Source organism: Trichosurus vulpecula, chromosome 9 (assembly GCF_011100635.1).
Source record: "Trichosurus vulpecula isolate mTriVul1 chromosome 9, mTriVul1.pri, whole genome shotgun sequence".
In the NCBI taxonomy this organism is placed as follows: Eukaryota; Metazoa; Chordata; class Mammalia; order Diprotodontia; family Phalangeridae; genus Trichosurus; species Trichosurus vulpecula.
The window spans coordinates 139,820,530-139,846,288 of record NC_050581.1 but is presented as its reverse complement, the minus strand read 5'-3'; the positions used below and the strand labels follow the sequence as shown (position 1 = coordinate 139,846,288).

The window sequence follows — 25,759 nt, the reverse complement described above, 5'->3', positions numbered from 1 at the left end:
CTTGTCACCCCCACTGCTCTTCACAGCACAGATGGGTCTGGTGTTCCTCATCAGCAGAGGTTCCCTCAATCTTCCTGGGCTCAAATGCCCAACTTCCCTCACCATTCCGAGGTGAAAAGTTCCTCTGGCTGGGACCAAGGCAACCTTTCTAACCAACTAACCCAAGGGCTTGCTGCTAGTTGTTTAAGCAGCTTGCACTTGTTGTTAAAATGGAACCTAGCCTGGAGGTGCTTACTCTTCATAGGGACCAAACCTTCTTCCAGTCTTCTCAAATTGTCCCAGGAAGACCCCGGTGGTGCTTCTGTTCTTCTTTATCTCCACCCACACTTTGTTCGCCCTAAGGTGCTATTTTAACTCTTTTGTGGGGGAAAACCTTGAGAGTTTGGAATTTTCTGACCTACTCTGCCATCTTCCCAGAATCCTCTTTATGCTGATATTTAGTTAAGGGTTTTGAATTTGTTGGTTTTCTAGGTTTTTTTAGTTGCATGCCCAATTCATTGATCTCCTCTTTCTCTCTTTTATTGATGAAGTAGTTTAGAGATATAAATTTTCCCACAAGTACTATTTTGGATACATCCCACATTTTTTGGTATGTTTCTCATTGTTACTATTAACTTAAATAAGTTATTAATTTTTTCCTATGATTTGTTCTTTAACTCTTTAGGATTAAGTTATCTAATTTTCAATTAATTTTTAATTTATGTCGCAAAGGCCCTTCATTGAATGAAATTTTTATTGTATTATGGATAGGAAAAGATGCATGCAACATTTCTTCTTTTCTGCATTTGTTTGTGAGGTTTTTACGCCCTAATACATAGTCAATTTTTTTTGAAAATGATATGCAAAGTAAAAAAATAGATGTGCTTCTTTCTATTCCTCTTCAAAATTCTCTAGAGAATATCGACCTCTAGAGAGATCTATTATATCTAACTTTTCTAAAATTCTATTAATGTCTTTAGTATTTTTCTTATTTATTTTTTCATTAGATTTTTCTATGTTTGAGAGAGGACAATTGATGTCCCCCACTATTATAGTTTTACTATTTCATCCTGTAACTCATTTAAGCTTTCCTTTAGGAATAGGATGCTATGCCATTTGGTGCACATATGTTCAGCATTGATATTAATTCATTGTTTATGGTACTTTTTAGCAAATATAGTTCCCCTGTTTATCTTTTTACATTAGATTTATTTTTATTTGGCTTTGTCTGAGATCATGATTGCTACCCCTGCCTTTTTTACTTCAGCTGAAGCAAAATAAATTCTGTTCCAGTCCCTTTTTTAAAAAGTCTATATGTTATCTTTCTGTTTCAAATGCATTTCTTGTAAAAACAAGCAACAAAAATATTATTGGATTTTGATTTCTAAACCATTCTACTATCCTCTTCCACTTTATGAGTTCATCCCTTTTTCATTCACAGTTGTGACTGCTAATTGTGCATTTCCCTCTATCCTGCTCTTATGCCTTTCCTTCTTTTTCCCTCTGTCTCCTCTTTAAGAGTCTCTTTTGCTTCTGACTACTGCTCTCTTAATCTATCCTCCCTCTATGTCTCTCTCTTTTCCATTAACTCCATTCCCTCCTACTTCCCTGTTGGGCAAGATGAATTTCTGTACCCAATTCTCTGTGTATGTACATTCTTTCCTCTTTTAATCAATTCAGATGAGAATAACATTCATGTGTTGCTTACTCCACCACCAACTGCCTCCTCTGATGTGTAAACTCTTCCTTGACACTACATTTACATGAGATAATATTCTCTACTCTTCCCTTCCCTTCCCATCTTTCCCAGTATATTACTCTTCCCTACCCTTCACTTCTTTTTAGATCATCCTAACATAATAGAATCACACCCAGACCTTCTCTTTAATTAGACTCCCTCTAAGACACCCCTGACCAGTAATTACAAAGGTTTGAGGGCTTTCATGTATCTTTTACACATATAAGAATGTAAATTTGCTTAACTTTGTTTAGTCCCATATGATTTCTTAATAATGCTTACCTTTTCATTTTACTCTTGACTCATGTGCTTACACCTCAAAGTTCCTATGCAGCTCAGGTCTTTTCATCAGGAATACTTGAACATTCTCTATTTCATTAAGGAATCATTTTTCCCTCTGACGATTATGCTCAGTTTTACTGGGCAGCTTATTCTTGGTTGTAAGCCTAGATCCTTTGCTTTCTGGAATGTCATATTCCAAGCTCTCTGTTTCTTTATAATAGTTTCTTTATAATAGCTGCAAAATCTTGTGTTATCTTGACTGTGGCTTCCATAGTATTTAAATTCTTTCTTTCTAGCTGCTTGCAGTATTTTTTCCTTGGCTTAGGAGTTCTGAAATTTGGCTATACAGAGTTTAGTGCAGTACATAATGTGGGCTGTGGATCCAAAACCCTTCCCCAACAAATTGATGTCCAACTTTCCAAAATATGTTGTGAAATAATTAATCCTGTCCCCAGTTTTTATTTTCCAAGGCTCAGTCCATTTGGTCAGAGATCTCATAGTCAGTCAACTCGCATTTATTAACCATTTGCTGTGTGCCAGACACTGTGCTAAGCACTAGGGATACAAAGAAAGGTAAAAGACAGTTTCTGCCTTCATAGAACTTACAGTCTAATGAAGGAGACAACATGTGAATAACTACAAACAATATATATGCATGTATATATATATATATATATGTATAAGATAAGCCCTCATATTCCACTGGTCTAGTTCTCTATATTTCACATAGTACCAAATAGTTTTAATAATGATCACTTAGTAATGTGTTTCAAAATTTTGTCATATAAGACCTTTTCACCAGGTTTTCTCCATTTGACCCTTAGTATTCTTGTCCACTTGTTTTTCCATATAAATATCATTATGAATTTTTTGGTAGTTCTATAAAGAAGTCCCATAGGATTTTGATTGGTATTTCATTAAATGCCTTTCAGACATCTCCAACTGGATGTCCAGTAGATATCTTAAACCCATGTCCAGAACTGAACTCATTATCTTTTCCCCTAACCACTGCCCCCACTCCTACCTTCCCTATTATTGTAAAGGGCAACACTGTCCTCCCAGTCCTCCAGGTTTGAAACTTAGGGTTCCTCCTTTACTCCTATCTCTCGCCATCCTCCCCCCTCCCTACAAACACATATCCAGAGTATTACAAAGGCCTGTCTATTTTACCTTTGCAACATCTCTCAAATGCATTCCCCCTTTCCACCGACACTGCCACAATTCTAGTGCAGGCCCTCATCACCTCACCCCTGGATTATTACAATAGTTGCTGGTGGGTCTGCCTGCCTCAAGTTTCTCCCCGCTCCAATCCATTCTCCATTCAGCCACTAAAGTGATTTTCTTAAAACACAGGTCTGATTGTGTCATACCCTGCTCTCCCCCAACTGAATAAACTCCAGTGGCTTCCTATCACCTTCAAGATCAAATGGAAAGTGCTTTATTTGGCATTCGAAGCCCTCCATACCTTTCAAGTTTTCTTACACCTTACTCCCCAGTGCATGCTCTTCAGTCTAGTGACACTGGCCTCCTGGATGTTTCACAAACAAGATACTCCATCTCTCAGCTCTGGGCATTTTCCCTGGCTGTCCCCCATGCCTGGAATGCTCTCCCTTCTCCACTCAGATTGCTGACCTTCCTGGCATCCCTTATGTCCCAACTAAAATCCCACCTTTCACAGGAAGCTTTCCCTAACCCCTCTTAATTCCAGTGCTTTCCCTCATTAAATTATTCCCTATTTATCCTATACATAGCTTGCTTTGTATGTATTTGTTTGCGTGTTGGATCCCATGCTAGATTGTAAACTTCTTGAGGTCAGGGACTATCTTTTGCCTCTTTTTGTATCCCCAGCATTTAGCACAGTGCCTAGCACATAGTAGGTGCTTAATAAATGTCTATCAAATATACAAATTAATTTGGGGAGTATTGTGTTTTCCCAACCTGTTTCTGAACATTGACTGCCTATCCAGTTATTTAGTTCCTGAATTAATATAGTTTTATATTTGTCCTTAAAAAGATCCTCTATATTGCTAAGTGAGGAAATTCTCACATACTTGATAGTCTTGATTTTATAAATAGGTTTTTTATTCTGCCATTCTGATCTTTATTAGTAGTAAATAATGATTTTTTCATGTTAATCTAGGAGAGACAGCATGGCATAGTGGGTAGAGCTCTGGATTCAGAGTCTGTAAGTCATGGAGTTAAACCCTACCTTAGATCCTTACTAGCTATGTGACCCTGGGCAAGTCACTTAACCTTGCTCAGACTTAATTTCCTCATCTATAATATGGTGATAATAACAGAGCATCTACCTTCAGGATCATTGTGAGGATCAAACACTTGTCAAGATTTAAAGCACTATATAAATGTTGGTTATTATTGTTTCTGTTCATTTTTTTGGTTAAAATGATTATATTTGCTAGATGTACTATTTTATCATCTGAAAGTAATGATACCTCTTCATATCCAATATGAATTCCTCTAAAATCTTTCCCTATCTTATCAAAATTGCTAGAATTTCTGATACTGTATCAAATGAGAACAGTGAGAATGAACAGCTTTATTTTGTCAACAAGTATCTTTTAGGCAACTACTATGTGCTAGATGTTGAGTATGCAAAGAAAGGTAAAATCAGTCCATGCCCTAAAGGAGCTCACAATCTGATGGAGGACATAATGTAGAAAAACTATCTGCAAGCGAGATATATACAGGAGAAATTGAAGATAGTCTCTGAGGGAATGCACTAGCATGAAGAAGAATTGTCTTAGTGGGATTGTCCGTAATATATCTACACTGAATATTATGTTGGCTCTTGGCTTAAGATAGATATTTTTTATTGTGTTGAGGAAAAATCCCTTCATAGTCTTTGTTTTAGAAAGTTTTTAAATTATCTTTTTATTATGAATGTAAATGTCAACAGACAATTCAGCACACAAAGAAAGAAAGGGGGATTGTACAAAAAAAACATGAACGTCTTATATAGTCTATTTTTTCCTTGTATTTTAAACTCGTGTGATGTAACAAAACTTCCCTGCTTGCAAGTGCACCTTTCTGAATTTCCTTCTGTTCCCTTCTATTTTTAAAAATGTTTTACTGATGCTCTTTTTTTGCATCACTATCACTATCCACCATTTCCACATACTTTCTCTTCAAATAGAAGCCAAACATGTTAACAAGTCTCTATAGCCAACCAAAACAAATTGACAAAATGGTTGTATCTATAAATGCATATCTCATTCTGTATATTTAGCTCATCACCTCTTTGCCAGGAGGTGGGAAGCAGATTCTGTTATCAGCCTTCTGAAGTCAATTGCTCTTTCAAGGTTGTGTCTCTTTACAGTATTGTAGTCACAATATAAATTTCCTGTTTCTCTAACTTCACTCTGCATCAGTTCATACAAGTTTTCCTATGTTTCTCTGAACTTGTCATATTCATCATCTCTTACAGTGCAGAAGGAATATAAATGGAATGTAATTCCATTACATTAATGTGCCACAATTTCTTCAATCATTTCCTAGATAATGGGCTTGGTTTCCAACTCCTTTGGTATTACAAAAGTGCTGCTATAAATATTTTTTGTACATTTGAGTACTTTTTCTCTTTTTAATTTCTTTGGGGTCTATACCTTGAAGTGATATTGCTGGCTCAGAGGGCAAGTACATTTGAGGGAATTTTGGGGGCATAATTCCATATCTTTGTGTTTTTTTGATATTTAAATTCATAATAAAAAGATAATTTAAAAAACTTTCCAAAACAAAGAGTAGACATGGGGGGATTTTTCCTCAATATGATAAAAATTTCTACCTAGAGCCAAGAGTCAGCATAGTATGTATGTGGAGAAACATTAGAAGCAATTCCACTAAAAACAGGTACAAAACAAGGATGATGACTCGCATTGCTTTTATTTGACATATGATGAAAATTATAGCAATTTTGACAAGATAAGAAAAACACATTCTGGGCATTAGCATTGGAAGTGAAGAGGTCAAAATACCATTATTATTTGCAGAGGACATGATAATATATTTAAAATCCAAATTTTCTATGAATATCCAGTCATGAATAAAAATGATTAAAAAAATAAGCATAGGATGTGCTAATTTAACATTGGTGGAGCTATAAATTATTCTAATTCTTTTGGACCACTGACCTTAAGCAAAAATAGAAATATATAAGAAAACCAAGGCACATAGTAATTAAATGGTTGGCCCAGCTAATAAATGTCAGAGCCAGGATTCAAATCCAGGTCTTCTGTCTCCAAGGCCAGCATTCTTTCCACTCTATCTGCCTACCTCTCTTTTCCTTCTGAGCAACTCCTAGAAAAAGCAGACTCAATCTATTTGGCATGTGGTAGAGAGGGAAGAAAGGAAGGAAGGAACAGATGCTGGGAAAAAGAGGAAGCCAGAGTTCTTACAAATCAAGGTGTGGCCAGCGATATCAAGCCTAAAAGTGCTCAGGGACTAAAAGAGATAGATGTCTCTATCTCCAACTGGGGGCTCAGATATTTATAGTTTATGGAGAGCTAACCATAGTCTGAACTAGTTATTTACTAACCCAGGGGAGATCTGTGTCTTATTTCCATCTGACTTCCTGTGAATTGAGGGTCTCTGACCTGGGGGATTCCTCACAGTCCAAGCAGCTGCTTTATGGTGATCTCAAAGGGCAACCACCAACAGGGTAGAAGGCAAAAATGCTTTAGGGATTTACAGGCTCAAGGCAGCTGTGCTTAGCCCAGAAACCATAGCAGCAGATAGGCATACAGACAGAGACACACAAGCTAGAGTGCCATCAGCAGTTACAAAAATGGAAGCTCTGTTTAAGCGAAGGCAGTCACCATCAGTGAAGATTTGTGACTTCAAGCAGCCACAAATCGGATGGCAATCTGTAATTTGGCACTATGCATTTGCTATGTCCCTGAACATCTATCTGTAAAGTGACTGTGTATATACTGAATCATACTTTCCCACTGACTACCATTATAATTTCAGGAAGATGTTCCCACAGAAAGTGTTTTAACCTTAGCCCGAAATTTTTGGCATTTTTGAGGTAGAAAGACTTCTGTATTATTATGCCTATTTTTATTATCAATTATTTAAAATATTATTCTGAGAAGTGATTCATGGACCTTCCCAGACTGCTAAAGGGCCAATGATACCACAAAAGGCCAAGAATGCCTGACTCAAATCCAGTATCTCTTTAAGCACTTCCAGTTCCTGGCCTCTGTTTTGTTATTGTCATTATTAGGAAGTTCTTATGAATCACTCTAGTATGCACTCTTGGAAACTCATGAAGATGGGTCTGATTGGGCAGGCTGTGCATTGGGATTCATAAGGGAGTCCTTGCTTGGGAAGGGATCAGAGGCCTCAGCTATCATTCCCTCCCTGTCCATTCCTTCCTTCAGTATGTGTGGTCACAATTCACATACTGTCCTTTTTTAGAAATTAACATATACCTTGGGAACACAATAGGATAAAGTTAACAACTCCTTTTAACCACCTTGTACTATATTTTGTATAGGGCAAGACTTAAGAACAAAGGGTTTACACTGCTACGTCTCTATCTCAAAGTCATCCAAAAGAAAGGAAAAGAACTTATTTGTACAAAAAATATTAATAGCTGCTCTTTTTGTGGTGGCTTAAGAATTGGAAATCAAAGGGATGCCCATAAACTGGGGAATGGCTAAACAAGCTATGGTATATGATTGTAATGGAATATTATTGTGCTATAAGAAACGACAAGCAGGATGATTTCAGAAAAACCTAGAAAGACTTATGTGAACTGATGAATAATGAAGTGAACAGAACCAGAACATTGTATACAGTAACAGCAATACTGATCAATGAAGAATTGTGAATGACTTAGCTGTTCTCAGCAATACAACAATGCAAGACAATCCCAAAGGACTAATGATGAAGTATACTATCCACCTACAGAAAAAGAACTGATAGTAATTGAATACAGACTGAAGCATGGTATTTTTCACTTTCTTTAATTTTTTTCTTTTATTCGAGTCTCCCTTTACAAAATGGCTAACATGGAAATGTTTTACATGATTTCACACATATAGCCTATATCTGATTGTTTATCATCTCAGGGAGGGAGAGGAGAGGGAGAGAGGGATAGAATATGGAACTCAAAACTTTAAATAAAAAGGTTAAAAAACTGGGAGAAAAAGAACAAAGGGTTTGAAATTCTTTCTCTTTCCACAAGAAGGAAACAAGATGAAAGACAATCTGTGACTGTAAGCTTATGACAAACAGACATAAGTTATAAGCAAGCTTGATCAAACCAATCTCAGCTTTACTCTTTTCCCTTGCAGTGCCAAGTACCAAGATTCTGGCTACTGGAGGAGCTTCACATAATAAAGACATCTTACAGGTGAGTGTAGATGGCCACCACTAATGCTGTTCATATTCAGTTCCTGATTCTGTCACAAAGTTGTAGAAAATTAGAACCATGGAGTCTCAGATTTGGAAGGGACCTCATGGGTTGCCTAATCCCTCTAGGCTACAAAAATTCTTAGGCCTCCCCATACTTAAAACAAAATAATCCCTTCCCTTGATCCAGTTACTTCTCCAGCTCTCCTTTCTCCTTTATTGTGAAATTTCTAGGAAGAGTAAACTGTTCTTGCTACTCCCTTTTCTCTATACCCCCTTACTCTTCAGTCCCCTATGATATGGCTTCCATCTTCTTCATTCCACTAAAAACTACTCATACCCACCTTCTTTGTAGGATTTACCACGGTTAGATGCCCCCCTTTCTGATCACTCTTCTCTCTTCCCTTGGCATCCATAACACTGTACTCTTCTAATTCTTTTCTTATCTCTCTGTCCTCTTCTCTGCTTCTGCTGGCTCTCTATCCTTCTCCTACTTGCTAAATATCAGCATCATCTAAGGCTCTGACCTCAGCCCTCTCTGCCATCTATGCTCTCTCCTTTGGCAATTGCATTTATTCCCATGACTAACTACTTTCCCACTATACTACTAACTTTCAAATTGCTGGACATCTCCATATGAACATCATGCCAGCATCATCCTGAGCTTGCATGAGCTTAGAGCCTATTGCCTTTTATGGCCAAAGATTATCACAGAAACAGCCATAAGCTCCCTGGGAGTGATTCTGAGGAACAACAGCCAAAGAGTAGACTGGGATTCCGGTGAAGGCGGTAGGCCTGTAGTTTCCTGAGAGAGATTTTGCGACACGTAGAAGTGTAAGATGGGGCCTTGTATCAATCTTGGTCAGTGTGAAACTGGAGAGAAAAAATTGGGTGGAGTCTGTACGAAGATGAATATCAACATTTGTGGGAAAAACTAGGGCAGTCACACTGAAAATGGAGTCTGAGCGTACTGCAGAAGTCATGATTTGGCAGGGAGATAAGGCGGGAACATGGCTTCAAGCAACTGGATCAAAGCAGCTGGCTAGTGTTTATGAAAAGGGCTTTTATTATGCTCTACATTGGCTGAGCCAAGTGAAGCTTTTATCTGCAAGCTGGTCCTTCTACCCCCAGTGTGGTCATGGGGAGCCAACTGGCCCTATTCTTGCAGATACCTCAAACTCGACAGATCCAAAATCGAATTCATCCTGTTCCCTGCCAAATCTGTCTCTCTGTTACATGTGGGATCTCAAAATATGCCCCTTAGGGTGCTTGAGGAAATTCTCCATTTCTATATAACGAGGATTTATTAAATGCCTACTATGTGTTGGTTATCTAGGAACGTGTGTATGTTTGTGTGTATGTGTATGTGTGTGTGTGTGTGTGTGTGTGTGTGTGTGCCCAGACTTGTGATGTCACTGATTTAAGGAATTACCTGCGGCTGTGCGATTTGTAGATTAAAGGACACGTCTGAAGCATTGAGAGGCAAAATGAATGTCAGGCTCATACAGTTAGTCTCTTTGAATGGCATGACTTAATCCTAGGTTCCTGATTCAGAGATCAGCTATAACGTGGTACCTTTGGGGGATGCAAAGATGAAATGAAAAACTGTCTGTGGCCTCAATGAGCTTGTGTTCCACTGGGAAGATACAGCATGTAAACAGAGAAAGATATCCATGAGAATTTGAGCAGGAGCCAATGAGCCCTAACAACTGAGGGATAATAATATAGCTAATACTAGATAATAGATAAAGATTAAAAGATCATAATAATAATAGCTAAAAATGGAAAACAGAACAGCTAACATTTTAAAGGCACTTTAAAGTTTATAAAGCCTTTTCAAATATTATCTCATTCTATCATTATTCTCATTTTACCGTTGAGGAAACGAAGAGAGATTAAGTGATTTCACACAGCTAGTAAGTGTCTGAAGCAGGATTTGCATCCAGCTCTTCCTCACTCCAAGTGTATCCACTGCACACATAGCTGCCTTGGAAATGCAGTCTCAAAAATGCCTTCTTATCATCAACTCAGCCTTTGGCAAAGGCACGTCTTGCTACAAGTAGAAGCTTAATTATGTAACTACACAGAACAGTATAGAATGTTGAAAGACCAGAGTTCAAATGTAGTCTTGGACTCATTAGCTGTATGCTCCTGGGCAAAGCCTTTAACCTCTGTCTGCCTCAGTTTTCTCCTCTGCAAAATGGAGATAATAGCACCTACCTCCCAGGTTTTTTGAGAGGATCAAATGATTTGCCATGTAATGCCATAAAATGCTTTGTAACCTTCAAAACTCTATATGAAAGCTGCTGCTGCTACTACTACTACAGTTTGGTTTGGTTTTGTTTTTAGTAAATTGCTGAATACTGATTGCTTCCCATACAAAGACAGTGCCATATACTGTCATAAGATACCATACAACCAGGTAAGGGCTTACACACACACACACACACACACACACACACACACACACACACATACACACAGACCTAGCTATGTGGTACGATGGATAGATCTCCAGACCTGGAATCAGGAAGGCCTAAGTTCAAATCTGGTCTCAGAAACTTACTATGTAACACTGGGCAAGTCACTTAACCTCTATTTGCCTCAGTTTCCTCATTTCCAAAATTGGGATAACAAGAGCACCTTTGGGAGCAAAGTTGTTGTGAGGATCAAATGAGAGAATATTTGTAAAGCACTTCCTTAGCACAGTGCCTGGAATGTTTTCGGTGCTATAAACATATCCACACGAGGGAAATTTTTCCTTGGGAAACCCAGGCAACATGCCGGCTCCCTCTGTGTGGCCCAGATGCTCAGCTGAGTCCTGTTCTCTGCTCATGGAGCCATCCAAATCACCGATTGGCCCAGAGGTCATTTTTTAGCCAGCTAGCTCCTCTCTTTTGAACACCACAGCCCTATAGCCGTACAACAATACAGTTCTTGCTTTCCCCCATCCTTAGAGCTGATTGCAGGACCTACTATCCCTACCTGTGGTGTTCCCTTTGTTTTTTCAAAGAAGGCTAACATCTTCCCTCTAACTTCCTCTATTTCGATGGATAGTGAGGTCATCTTCCCAATCACTCAAGGCTCGACACCTGAATTATCCTGGTGTCTCTTCTCTCTCCTTCGCCATTCAGTTACTGAGTCCTGACATGTCTGCTTCTGCAAGATCCTTTATATCCACCTTCTTCTTTCTATTGTCCCTACCACTACCCTAGTTCAGGTCTTCATCTTCTCATGCTTAAACTACTATGATCATTCCCTAGCTGACCTTCTACCTCCAGTCCTTCCCCTTTTCCAATCCATCCTTCTCACTGCTACCAAAATAATCATTCTTATGTACAGCTCCGATCTACCCATTCACTTACTCAAGAACCTTCAATGACTCCCATAGTCTACATACTAAATTCTGAAATTCTAAGTTTCCCACAATCTGATTCCAATTTGTCTTCCTCTCCTTATTTCACACCACTCACCTTCATGAATGCTACGTTTCAGCCAAATGGGACTACTCTTACCCTTCTCTTTCATTTTCATGCCTTTTAGTCTATTGTCCTCCACTCCTGGATTGAACTCTTCCTCTTTTTCTACCTACTGAAATCCTTTCCTTCCTTTGAGACAAAAATTGTGTTGCTTCTTCCATGAAGCCAGTCCTGATCATCCCAGCTGAAAGTTGTCCATCCCTTAGAATTCTCCAGATACTGTGTTTGGACTTCTTTGCACTTAAAATACTCCAATGTGTCTTACATTTGGGCTCACACCTTATCTACTCTACGTCTAGGACAGAGATTATCTCATTTGACTTTTGATTCCAAAGCACCCAGCCCAATGTCCTCTTAATAAATGCCATTTTAAAATGTTGTTTGATTTAAGGTGAAACTTCTGCTCCAGTGCAGGAATCCCCACTACAGTGTCCTTGACAAATAGCTTAGCTGTCCTTTTTAAAATGCTTTCAGTGGTAGGGAGCCATTACATCAGTCTTTTCCATTTTCAGAAAATTTTGGCCTCTGAGGATACAAGTCCTCTTCTTTTTCATGATAATCCTTCAGATACCTGAAGATACCTTCAAATCCACTATACACCCACATGTACTCCATCTTCATCTATATCTGTAGAAATCCTTTTCTGTCATTAATACCTAGCTTAGATGCTGCCTTTTATTCCAAGACTTCCTTGTTCCCCCAGCTAAAAATAACAAGTCTTTCCTTAAACATTCAATAATTTTTCTGGATCTCTCCTTTGTCCTTATAACATCCCGCCTTATATTGTGCTTATGTGTCCACATGCCACTGCCGCCACACCCACATTATATTTAATGTAAGCTCCAGGTGGGCCCTGACGATGTGATTCTTCATGTTTGTTATCCCAGTTTTTAGTGCACTGCCCTGAACATAGTACTTAATAAATATTCATTGGATTGAATTAAATTAGAATCAAAAATGGAGGCAGCCAGGGTAAACCACACTGATGAGAAGTTGAAAAGTGAAAAAAAAATAAGAATAAGGACCAGACAATGGCTCCAAGGAGCAATGAGATCCAGTGAACATTTTTTCTGAGATGGAGATTTGAATGCTTTTGAAACCAGAAGGCCAGGAGCCTATGGAGAGGGAGCTAACAGAATGAGAACTGGAACTGCCCATTCTCAGTAATGGAAATGACTCATTGTGAGATAACGGAAGCTTCATGTTCTCCCACAGGTTTTGTCCGATGTGTTCAATGCCCCAGTGTACACTATTGAAACTGCCAATTCCGCTTGTTTGGGATGTGCTTATAGAGCAATTCATGGTAAGGTTATTGGTAAATATGCGTACCAAATGAGATCCATGGTCCTCTTGCTGCTTTACTGCCTTTGCTTATGCTAGTCATTCTTTTAAAAATTACATCCCTTTCTCCATCCTTCATGGCCCAGTTCATGTGCCACCTTCTCCATGAAGCCTTCTCTGATCTCTCTAGGTGGAAGTTATCCCTTCCTCCTCTGAGACCCTGTAAGACTTTGCCAATCTCCTTATTTCACAGCTATTTGTGTAAATGTCTCATCTTCTCTGCTGGTTCGCAAGTTCTTTGAAAGCTGGAATTATGCCTTATTCATCTTCACATCCTCCAAAGTTTCTAGCCCTATGATGTTGATTGACCAGTAAGTCAATCAAAAACAATTAAGCACCTGCTGTGTGCCAGGCTCTGTGCTAAAACAGTAGGAATTTAGCAAATGTTTGTTGAATGAATGAATGAGGACTGCCACATCTTGTATTTCTGATGACATAATGGTCTACTTCTTTGGGAATGTCGGTTTCATCTCCCTTCTCATTCGGTAAGAGCTCTTTTGTTCTTGAACGTTCACTGCTTTGCCTCCCTTTGAACTAGAGAAGCAGGTAAGTATTGACAAACACTGAACACTGTCTCCCCTGCCCCCATCCCGAGAGTGGGAAGGAATAGTGCTGAAGAGAGTGAGAGGGGTAGGCTTCGATGAGATAAGAACTGTCAGTCACCAAGCTGCCAGTCCAGTGGGAGATCCAGGACAGATAGGTGAACTTGAAGACAGTGGCAAAGTCTTTGGTGAGGAAGAGGGCTTTTATCATCAGAGCCCTTGACCTACTTGGTAGAATCCACCTTCTAGATGGAATGATCTAGCTATCAAAAGAACCTTATCCATTTATGCTGAGCTTAGTCCTTATATGGCCAAGAATTCTTTTTTTTATTCTTTTTTTAATTAGATTTTTTATTTTTAGTTTACAACACTTAGTTGTTCCCTTCCCTCCGCTCCCCCCTCCCCCCAAGACAGCATGCAGTCTGATATAGATTCTACATAAACCTTCCCATTAAACTTATTTACACAATAGTCAAGTTGCAAAGAAGAATTATGACCAGTGGAATGAATCATGAGAAAGAAGAAACAAAACCAAAAAAAAGAGGAAAAAAGAGCAAATAGTTTGCCTCAATCTGCACTCAGACTCCACAGTTCTTTCTCTGAATATAGCCAGCTCTCTCCATCATGAGTCCTTTGGAGCTGTCTCTGAACCTTGTATTGCTGAGAAGAGCCAAGTCTATCAAAGTTAGTCATCACAGAATCAATATATCTGTGGTTGTGTACAATGTTCTCCTGGTTCTGTTCCACTCACTCAGCATCATATCATGTAGGTCTTTCCAGGTTATTATGAAGTCCGCATCTTCCCCATTTCTTATAGCACAATAGTATTTCATTACATCTATATACCACAACTTGTTCAGCCATTCCCCAATTGATGAGCATCCCCTTGATTTCCAATTTTTTGCCACTCCAAAAAGAGCAGCTATAAATATTTTTGTACATACAGGTCCCTTTCCCACTTGTGTGATCTCTTTGGGATACAGCCCTAGGAGTGGTATTGCTGATGGCCAAGAATTCTTATTCCTTCTCTACTACTCCGCCCTCCCTAAGGCTTTATGTTTTCATATCAGGCAGGTAAGTCACATCCTTTAGCCTAACTGGGGACTCCACAGTAAATGCCCATGTCCCTTGGGGAGCTGAGATGCTCTTGTATGATAAAAGTGGGAAAGGCCTCTCTGCCTCTTCATTAGATCATTCTTACTTTAAGGACCTATAGCTTATACTGCTATACTTCAGGGGCCAAAGGAAGTGATCCAACCCTGGGGCTCTGACAGCAACAATAGCATATACAAGAATGGGAAGGGTAATGTCATTGGATCTCAATATCCCTTTGCTATAAAGAATCCCTGACTCTTTTTTAAGGATCTTGTCCTGATGTAACCTCATCTCTCCATCACTTTGTTTTTTCCACCATCCCCTTTTCTTCCTTCACCAGCTTCTGGGAAGAAAAAACAACACAGGAAGGAAAGGGAGCTATGGCTGTTTTCCTGCTGCCAAGCATAGAGCAGTTTAAGGGCTAGAGCCCTCTCATTAAATCTAACAGTTGAATTCCATTCAGGCACCCCCATGTTCTACTGAATTCAGTGTCTTCTCATGGCTAAGCCATTGTCCCTGAAATGCCAGCCTCTCCTACCTCCTCCTCTGGTCTGCTTCTCTCTTGTGTGATATAGATGTGGATGTGGTGACTCTTTGAGTCAAGTTCTTCCCCTTCCTCCTCTGGCTTTTTCCTGAGGATTATGTAGACATAGCCATCACCTCTGACATAACTGAGCCGACATCTTTGTACTTATATATTTTCAGTACAAATTCAGAGTTAAGCTCAATTATGATCTCCACTTCCCACATCCCATTAGAAGGTGGGTGCTGCCCTTTCCTAGTCCTTCTGTGGGCTGCTATATCACAACAGAGGAACAATATGACATCTATATTTTCTAATAAAGTAATGGAATCACAAAATCTTAAAATTGGGAAGGATGAATCCCATGAGGGTCCACCCCATAATTCAAGAACTATTTATTGAGCACTTAATGTGTTTAAGAACATAACTGATGCAAATATATACTCCTGGAACTCATGGGCTTGCAATCTAATATAGGAGATGATACATATACATAAGTACAGTGAAACAGAATGTGATAAGTGAATAAGAAGCATAGATGAGAATGAAATCACTAATGGGTGAGGAGATCAGGAGCTCATGGTGAATATGGCATTGAAGCTGAGTCTGGAAGATAGGTGGCATTTCAGTGAGTCTGTATGAGTGAGGGGATAGAGACAAGGCGTTCTGGGTAGGGAATGTAGTTTTAATTCCAAGGGCCATCCATCCTCTCTCCTTAGGAACCATTCATTGATCATTTCTCTTTAGGATTATCCTTCATTCCTCCTCATTTTCCCTCACCTTTCTTCAAGGATAATTTCTCATGCCTCCTCAGGGACAAGCTCTCATCTTTTCTCAGTGACCAGCCCTCCTCATTCTTTTTCTGGAACCAATTCTCATTATTTTAGCACTTTGGTCCAAAATATGATTTATCCTTCCAGGCCTTGGAGTAGGGGAAAATGTCTCCTTTGCTGATGTTGTGAAATTAGCCCCGGAGCCCAGATTAGCTGCCACACCAACTGCTGGAGCAGCCCAGGTGAGCACATCTGGTGGGGATGAGTAGGAGGGGAAGTGGAGCCATTTCTAGATTACTTTGTAACTAGAGCTAGTTAAGCATATTGTATGTCAAACCCAATAAGAGCTGGGCTTGCATTTCTGAAATAATGAGCCCCGTTCCGAGAAGGCTCAGAGGTCACATTGTCTAAGAAATAATTGTGAAATGAGCCTCCTCTGTCTCCACTGGACTTGAAACAAGGAACTCTCCAGGAGCTTGCCCTCCTCCCCTCACTGGACACTTCAAGGACTTACTCCTGCACTCACTCTGTGTGGTGAGAAGGCCCAGAGCTCCTTAGGCTAATTCCCCTTCCTACCTCGAATCTTTAGAAGAGGCTGACCTGTTGAAAACAGCCACTCTCTACTGGGAGCTTCCTTTAAATGAGCCATCTGTCATTGTGCCTGGTACTTATTTATACACACGGCATTATTTTCTCCAAGGATTTCTAAGATCGTCATAGATTCATGCTTATTCCGTCCTCATAAAATGCATTCATACCACACGTTCACATAAGGCAGCAGGAGGCGAGCAGAATCAGCAGTGGGCTGGGAATCAGAACCAAGGGTTTTAATCCTGGATACATCACTTACTTGGTACATACGAGATTCAGTTCCCTCAGCAGGAAAATGGAGGGAATACCTGCCCTGTTTGTCTTGCTAAGTTATATCGGGGATCAAAAGAGATAACATAAGTAGAAGTGCTATCTTAGACGTTATATGCCATGCAAAGTTCAAGAGCATAGATCTAGACCAGACAGGACCTTGCAGATCATCTAGGCACCCTCCCTTTTTTTAACAGCTGAGAAAACTGAGGCCAAGAAAAGATAAATGACTTGCCCAATGTCACACAGGGAGAAAGTGGCAGAGACAGGATTTCAATCCAGGTTTTCTGACTTTAGAACCTGTGCATTTCTACTGTAATTTTACCGATGAAGAAACTGAAGCAGAGTAAAGGGAAGGGATTGGTTTGCAGTCTTAGGGGTGGGTGAGTCTATTGAATTCCATTGAGCAAATCCTTACTGAGCCCCTACTGTGTGCAAGGCACTGTGCTAGATGTTGGGTGTCCAAAAGCAAAAAGGATTTGAGCACAATTTTACTCATAGCCCAGCGCCCTGTCCAGCAGCCTCAATAGCCTCAGTGAAGCATTGATTAGTCTTCTCTCCTGGAACGGCTTCTCTCCCCAAGCTAATCCGAACCAGCCAGCATGGAAAAAACAACAACTTGGAGACCTCAGAAGACCATGTGAACAGACAATGAGATGCTACAGCTGCTGCATTCAGATTTTCAGATTCAGCCCTATGTTAATAATTTATTATAAACTGAAATGCTTGGCTTCTTGGCTAATTAAGCAAAGAGGCATAAGAGGAAATAGGATTATCCTGAGATAATCACATCTGACCATGATATGGAGTAAAATCCAGTTACAAAAGATCATAATAACAATCTCTCACATTTGTATAGCATTTTACAGTTCACAAGGTGCTCACACCCATTATCTCATTTCATCCTCAGACAACCCTAGGAGTTGGGCAGGGCAGAGATCACAGAATCATTGATTTGGGGCTGAAAAGAACCTTAGAATTCATCAGATAAAAGTCCCTCAATTTACATAAGGGGAAACTGAGGCTCAGACAGTGACTTCCCCAAGGTCACACAACTGGTAAGTGCCAAAGGTGGAAATTGAACCAAAGTCCTCTTGACTTGAACTCCAGGACCTCATCCATGATACCATGCTGCCCCTCATGATTATTTTCCTCTTTTTGTGGAAGAGGAAACAGAGGACCAGAGAAAAGAAGTGATGACAAGAGAAGGTCCCAGTGTTGAAAGGATCAGACAAGAGGAAAGTTATATTTTCCAAGGGAAGGTATAAGCTCAAGACCATACTGTTAGGAACTACATTCTTCATGGTTCCTAGTTTGAGGGTCTATGTCTTACACTGCTTTCTTATATGAGCGTAGACCCCAAGAAGTCAGACCTGATATCAGAGGGCTCAGGCTTCAAATTCCCATGGAGACAGTGTGATCAATGAGGGAATGTTGGCATAGCAAAGGAATGGGGGGAAAACATGGAAATGGAGCCACTGTGGGATGGGGACAGCAAAGGAAGGAAGCCAAGTATGAACTTGATGAGCAGGCCTTCAGCTGAGATTCATGAGGATAAACTAGCCAAGATGCAGAAGGTGCTAGGCTTTGCCTACGGGGTGGAAAGGCTACAGAGAACCACAGAAGCGGAAGGTAACCAAGATGGTGATTTGCCCCAGTTTGCAATGGATGCCAGGAGTGGGGAAGAAGCTTCCTTGTCAGACTGAGCTGAGGGGCATAAGTGAATCGAGCTGTGGAGGAGTGGTAGCTTAGTGGGTTGCTGATGTTTTGTTCTTTCTCTTTTTTATTTCTCATTTTCTTTTCTGTTTCAACTGAATGCATTTGCTGATTCTGTGTTGCGGTTTGTCTGTTAATGCAATTATAATTAAGAATTCAGGCCTAAGTTGACTTTAGAGGCCCTCAGCTTCACACTGGGGTGAAGACTTAAGTCATAGGGGTGGGGTCTATTTGCTGGAAATATCACCCATGAAGATGAACCCAGGTCAATGAAGCCTTAGTGAAGGTTGGCTCATAGGCAACTTTAATAAGGTCTTAAATTGGGGTCTGCGAACTTGTTTTTTAAATTATATTGATAACCATGGTTCAGTACAATTAGTTTCTCTGTAACCCTATGCATTTTATTTTAGTCATTTATAAACCTAACTGGAAGGGAGTAAGCATTTATGTAGTGCCTACTATATGCCAGGCACTGTGCTAAGCACTTTGATCCTCACAACAATTCTGCGAGATAGGTGCTATTATTCTTTTCATCATTTTACAGTTGAGAAAACTGTAAGTGACTTGCCCAGGGTCACACAGCTAGCAGGTGTATGGGGTTGGATTTGAATTTGGGTCTAGGACCAACACTCTACCGCTGTACCACTAGCTGTCTCCATTCTGAGAAGAGGTCCATAGACTTTATCAGACTGCCAAAGAGGCCCAAGACACACTAAAAGGTTAAGAATCTCTTCTCTGTATCCTGCTATCTCCCAAAGTCCTTTCCTCAGAGGACAGAGCCCACAGGCCACTTATAGATCTGTTTACCAATCAGTGGCATAATTCATTTAAAAAACCCATTTAACATGGGTTTAGTGTGTTCCTTCCCAGAGCAAATAACCATGGAGACAGCAGAAGACCAGAGTTTGTCCTGGTTTTGCAGAATTTGCCATCTCCCAGTGGGAAAGTGCTAGTCTCATAAGCCAGTTACTGAAGCTTCTGTCTAGCCTACAGCTCTACCCCAGCAAGGCTTGCTGGTCGAGTGAGGCCTAACACAAATACAAGGACCTTTCAGACATGAGCAAGTTTCACACAGTGGTAATGACTTTGGTGACTAGCCCTGGGTCAAACCTATTAGGTTTTAGGATGATAGAGGGAATTTACATTTCTGAGTTGTATGTAACATTGTGTGTTCTTCCTTCCTTTAGACATTACTTATAGGGAAGGAATCATAATAATTGCCTCAGGAATTCACTTAGGAGAAAGCATTTAAGCTGAAGCCAGTGAAATAGGCCATTAGAAATTCAAGAACAATATTCTATCCACACACCTATTAATATCTTTTTATCCCCTTAATAAGTTGCAGTAGATTGTCTAATAACTGGCTAATGTCTCAGGGGATAATTGGGGTTTTCTGTTTTTAAGATTTTTCAGCTAGTTTGGCCAAGGCCATCAGGGAAAATGCATTTTTGCATTCCTTTAACATAAATAAATAGTATTTTCTTTTCATTTAAGAATAAAAATCTGATTCCAAACAATGCCACATATACTACTAGCAGGAATAAAAATGCTATGCATTATTATTATTGTTTGTTGTTATGACGATCATTCTTACCTCATTCATATGCCCAGGTAGAATTTGTGTGTGAGAGTCCTGGGATTGGGAAATGTGGTAATTAATAGCTAACCCCTCTGTCAGATGCCCGTACCTGTGTGCCATGGTACTTTACTAACCAGTCAGAAGTAGAAAAAAATAGAATTCATCAAATGCTCCACCATTCATATGACAAAGGGAAAAAAGATGACAGGATTAATGGAGGTCATAGGGATCATAGGTGGAGAACTAGAGAGGGCCTCATAGGTCATCTGGTCTAACCCCTTGATTTTATAAATGAATAATGCACATTAAAATTTGTATGAAGTATATGAATAATATTAGTATTATTAGCCTATTGGAATAACATTATGATGTGCATAGTATCAGTATTATTGTCCCAATTTTATATGTGAGAACACTGAAGTTCCAGTTAAAGTGAGATTGCCCAAGATCACACTGGTAAAACTATGATTTGAACCAGACATCCTCACCCCAAGCCCAGTGTTCATTCTGCTGTCCCATATAGCATGGCACTGTTTAAGGAAGTGGTGGATCTAGATTCAAATTCTGTCTCTGACACTTACTAACTTTGTGGCCTTGGTCAAGTCACTTAATATCTCTGTGTCTCCGTTTCCTCATCCATCAACAAATGAGGGAGCTGGGCTAGGTGGCTTTTGTAGTTCCTTTCAGCACTAGAACTATGATTTTGTGATCTCTGAATTACATTTTAGCTAATAGGTTCCACCTCATTCTCACCAAATGCTTACTACAAATACTAATTGCTCTGTCCAACCTGAGACCCATCCCCAGAGCACAGAGGGTCATAATTCTGCAAACATGGACCCCAGTTGTCCATTTGGTCCATGAAATTCCTTGGTCCCAATTTATACTGAAGGGGAAACCACAAGAAACTGACATGCCTTCAACATGGTTGAGGGTAGTGGTCACTGATGGAACATAACTGGTTCTTTGGTAGTGGTAACAATTAGAAAAATATGTCCACCATGTGTTCAGCTGTAACAACTTATTAAGCTATCTAGTCAGTCTTGGAGGAGAAGTTGCAGTCTGCAGAAGTGGAGAGAGGACTCATGCTGAGGAAATCAATTGAAGTCTTTGAAGTGCTATACTAAATTTGCACAGTACCTACCAATTTTCCACATCCATTATCTCCTCTGATCCTGTCAACATCCCAAGGGCCATGACTGAGTGTTCTTCTCCTGCAAGTGGAGGAGCCAGATACCTCATGTGCTGGGCACGTAGTTCAATTCAACAAACATTTTTAAAGTACCTGCTATGTACTATTTACTGTACTAGACGCTGGCAATACAATGATAAAAACAACATAGTCCTTGTTCTCAAGAAACTTCTGTTCTGCTGGGAGGATACAGCATGTACATAAAGAAATAAGCGCCATACACACACACAAAATAATTCAAGGAGCAAGGAGGGCAATAACAAAAGAAAGACCCCATATACGCCAAAAAACATTTAAAGCAATACTTTTTTAGTAGCAAAGGAAACAATAATTGTCCATCCATTATGGAATAACTAAACAACTTGTAATATATTAATGGAATAATACTGTGCTGTAAGAAATGATGGAGATGGTAAATACCAAGAAGCTGGAAAGACTTATGTGAACTGATGCAAAGTAAAGGAAGCTGGACCAGGAATACACGCGCGCGCACGCGCGCACACACACACACACACACACAATGACTACCACAATGACAACAAAAAGAACAAAAATCACCAAGTGACTACAACAATGACAACAAAAAGAACAAAAATCACCAAATGACTACCACAATGACAACAAAAAGAACAAAAATCACCAATCAGAACTAAATGTTGCACAATTTTGCGGGGGGGCGGGGTTGTGTAAGGCAATTGGGGTCAAGTGACTTGCCCAAGGTCACACAGCTAGTAAGCATGTCAGTCAAGTGTCTGAGGCCGCATTTGAACTCAGGGCCTCCTAACTCCAGGGCCGGTGCTGTACTCACTGTGCCACCTAGCTGCCCTCAGAACTAAATGTTGCATAATTATAATGACCAAGCTTGGCCCCAAAGAAGAGATATAGTCTTCCCCTGAATTGTGAGTGTGGAACGCTGGATATGACATCAGATTTTTTTCAATATGTTGCTTAGTGTTGGTGGGCTTTTTTCCTTCCTTTTGAAAGTTCTTTATTATAAGAGATGGTGCTCTAGAAAGAGATGGGGGAGAAATACAGTGGGAAATGTAGATGATGTAAAAACACAAAATATTATAAAATGTATTTTTAAATAAATTTCTAAGGGAACACTAACAACTGAGCGGGGTTTGGGACAGGCCTCATGGAGGAAGCATTACCTAGGCTGAGTTTTAAATGGAGTTACGAGTCCACTTGTTGATCACCCACTATTAAAAGAATTCTAAGAGGAAGAAGAAGAGTGGCATAAAACATTGTCTGTCTTCTTAAGCAGCCCGTTGTTCTTCCAAAAACATAATTGATACTAATGAAAGACTCAGTGAGTATCTCCTGGCAAGATACTATATACATGTGAAGTTGGAGGATTAGCCCAGCTAAGTATGAAAAGGCTCATCACCAACCATGACTTTTTTCAGCCACAACAGTTCATAAAGACAATCTAGGGGGGCAGCTAGGTGGCACAGTGAGTAGAGCACCAGCCCTGGAGCCAGGAGGACCTGAGTTCAAATCCAGTTTCAGACACTTCACACACTAACTAGCTGTGTGACCTTGGGCATGTCACTTAACCCCAATTGCCTTGCCTTCCACTCCTAAAAAAAAAAAAGACAATCTAGGAGCCATTATCAGTGTCTTAATCCAGGGCTACACCAGGGACAGGAACTGCCTTCCATAGGAAACCAGCCAAGATGTAGGGTCTGAGCTCACCACAGTTCAGTGTCAACCTTGGGGATTAAACTCTCAATTTTGAAAAAGGTAACCAGGTTGTGTGAAGATCGAATGAGGCAAGAAGCCCAAAGAAAGGAAGTGACTTTCACTTTCTTTTTTCACTTCACTTTCCCTTCAGGGTTACATATTAAGTAGCTAGGTCTGCATTTGAACCCAGATCCTCTGACTCCAAGTCAAATCATCTCACCATCACACCACCTCCTTAGCCAGTACTTCTCTGGGACAGAGCCTGCTTTGCATTAAAGAACTTGCAGGTCTAAATCTATCTTCAACAACAACAAGAAGCTGCAATTTCATCTGTATGGGGAATTCCCAGGAAGGAACTCCCTGTATCAATGTGGCTATACAGCTTGGAGAGGGTCATACAGCCAATATGGGTTAAAGGGAGAACTTGAACCCAGGTCTTTCCTTCTGTGATGACAGTTCTGGATGCCTCTCCAATCCAGTTATGCTAGGATATAACTTTTAAAATTGTTTCAATGGGCCATAGGAAGTCATGCAAGCTGGACTGCAGGTAGTTCCCCACCTTGCCAAACATTACAACTCTCCAAATTCTCAGCTGATTTGTTCTTGTTTCAGGTCTATGAGCCACTCCTCAAGAGGTATGCTGAGTTGGAGCAGCAAATCGTCCTGCGGTCTCATGCACCACCCAACTGAAAAGTCAGGTTCCTAAGAGGCTGCCCCAGAATTGCCATGAATGTTGAAAAGAGGAATCAACATGTTTTGAAATTTCCTGTGATTGTTCCCGTTTCATCCGCTGGTTAATCAAGCATAATGAATAGGGGTCCAATTCAACAGTCTCCTCCTCCAGGAAGCTGCCTTTCACCACTCTGGTCTACACTGAGCCCTCCTCTGACCTCACAGCAAACCTGATTGTGCACTGCCATCAACTGCTGTCTGTTTCAGTGATGAATCTTGTCTCCCCAACCGGACTGTAATCACCATAAAGAAAGGGACCAGATTCTAAGCAAAAGATTGCCCCGACCAATGTCTCGCAAAAATGTTAATAGATTTTAGCTAAACTCTCTGATAAAGTGCAACATTTCCTAAACAATGTTCACAAGGAACTGTAACATGGTTTCACCTAAACTTTCGCCAAAGTGGTTTACAAAGTTAGGTTAAATATCCCATGTATCCCATGTGCTTTCAAGCCTGTGCACTCATTAAGGGCTTACAAAATGAACTGAAAACAAAATAAAAATTATAACTACCTACACATACAGCCCTTTAAAGTTTAGGCAGGACTTCATGTATCTTACCTCATTTGAGCTTCATAGTAAAATAGGTATGAGAAGTATCATTATGTCCATTTTCTAGATAAAGAAACTGAGACTCAGCTAGGAAGTATGAGGTAGGACTTGAACTCAGGTCTTCCTCACTCCGTTCTAGCTACCATGCCATGCCCTGTTCAGAACCTGGGTCACAGCAGTTATCACAAGCAAGGATCAGATCAGTGGTTGGTAAAGGCAGTGGGTGAGGGTTCAAATAGCAAATAATGGAATGAGGGGCCCAATGAGCAGCATCAGGAAAGTCCTAGCAGGAGAGATTAAGGAACCCATCTTTGAGAGACAGAGCAGGGTAAGAGGTGCTAGGTAGGTGAAGTCACTGGGAAACTGGTACAAGGCAGGAACTTGTCACTAGGAACTTGGATGTGTTGATTGTTTAGTAGTGAAAAGACTACTAGATTTTGAAGTCAAAAGGCTTGAATTTGAATACTACCTCTGCTATTCAAAGTATTTTCTCTCTTATTTCCAGTTTCCTCATCTTTAAAAATAGGTGGCAGGGGCTGGCCTAGATCAAAAGGGTCAAACTCCAAGGGCCTCACAGAATTCTGAGTGCCCTGTAACCAGACTAAAATGTAATGGGGAAATGTTTAAGAAAATAAATAAAAATACAATATAGCATCGATCATATTCATTTGTGGTTTTCTAAGTCTAAGTACCCAAGAAGAATCCATTTCCACTTGACTTTCATACCATAGGCCTAGATGATCGCCAAGATCCATGGCAGCTCTAACATCCTGTGATGTTGCAAGTGCCATTTTAGAAAGGTCATCGATGAGTGACCTTTAATCTCATGAATCAGCCACCCACCAAAGATGTATCATAGTATAATGGAGAGAGTATTGGTTCTGGAACCAGGGCACCTGGGTTTGAATCCTGGCACTGTTTCTCAATATTGTATGGTCTTGGGCAAATCATTCACCCTCTCTGAGCTAGATTATTTGAGAACCAAGCATGGTTCACTTGGACCAGGATAGGCCATTGTGCCAAGGCCAGAACTGTGCCTCAGGCTTCCTTGCCTTTGGGTGTTGGAGACCATAGCCTTGAAAGTCATAATAAATATAAAAGAACTGAAAAAAAGTTAATCAGCATCTGCCTGCTCTATAAAATAAGGCAACTTGTATCCCTTGAATCAGGGATTCTTAACCTGGTATCTATTAACTTGCTTTTAAAAATATATTTTGGTGACTGTATCTCAATATAATTGGTTTCCTTTTTCATTATATATTTCATGCATTTAAAAATATTATTGTGAGAAGGGGTCCCTTGGTTTCATCAGATT

At 40.1% G+C, this 25,759-nt stretch overlaps 1 protein-coding gene across 2 annotated transcripts in view; it reads left to right on the top strand.

Annotated features, from left to right (window-relative positions):
* XYLB (xylulokinase) overlaps nucleotides 1–25,107 on the top strand; it is a 238,427-nt gene extending 213,320 nt beyond the window's left edge. For both annotated transcript variants that reach the window (XM_036738114.1, XM_036738115.1), the window contains 4 exons: nucleotides 8,317–8,375; nucleotides 13,069–13,156; nucleotides 16,275–16,369; nucleotides 23,774–25,107. In XM_036738114.1, the coding sequence (XP_036594009.1) occupies nucleotides 8,317–8,375; nucleotides 13,069–13,156; nucleotides 16,275–16,369; nucleotides 23,774–23,851 (320 nt within the window). In that variant the 3' untranslated portion in view covers nucleotides 23,852–25,107. The remainder of the gene's footprint in view (nucleotides 1–8,316; nucleotides 8,376–13,068; nucleotides 13,157–16,274; nucleotides 16,370–23,773) is intronic.
* Nucleotides 25,108–25,759: the final 652 nt, after the last annotated feature.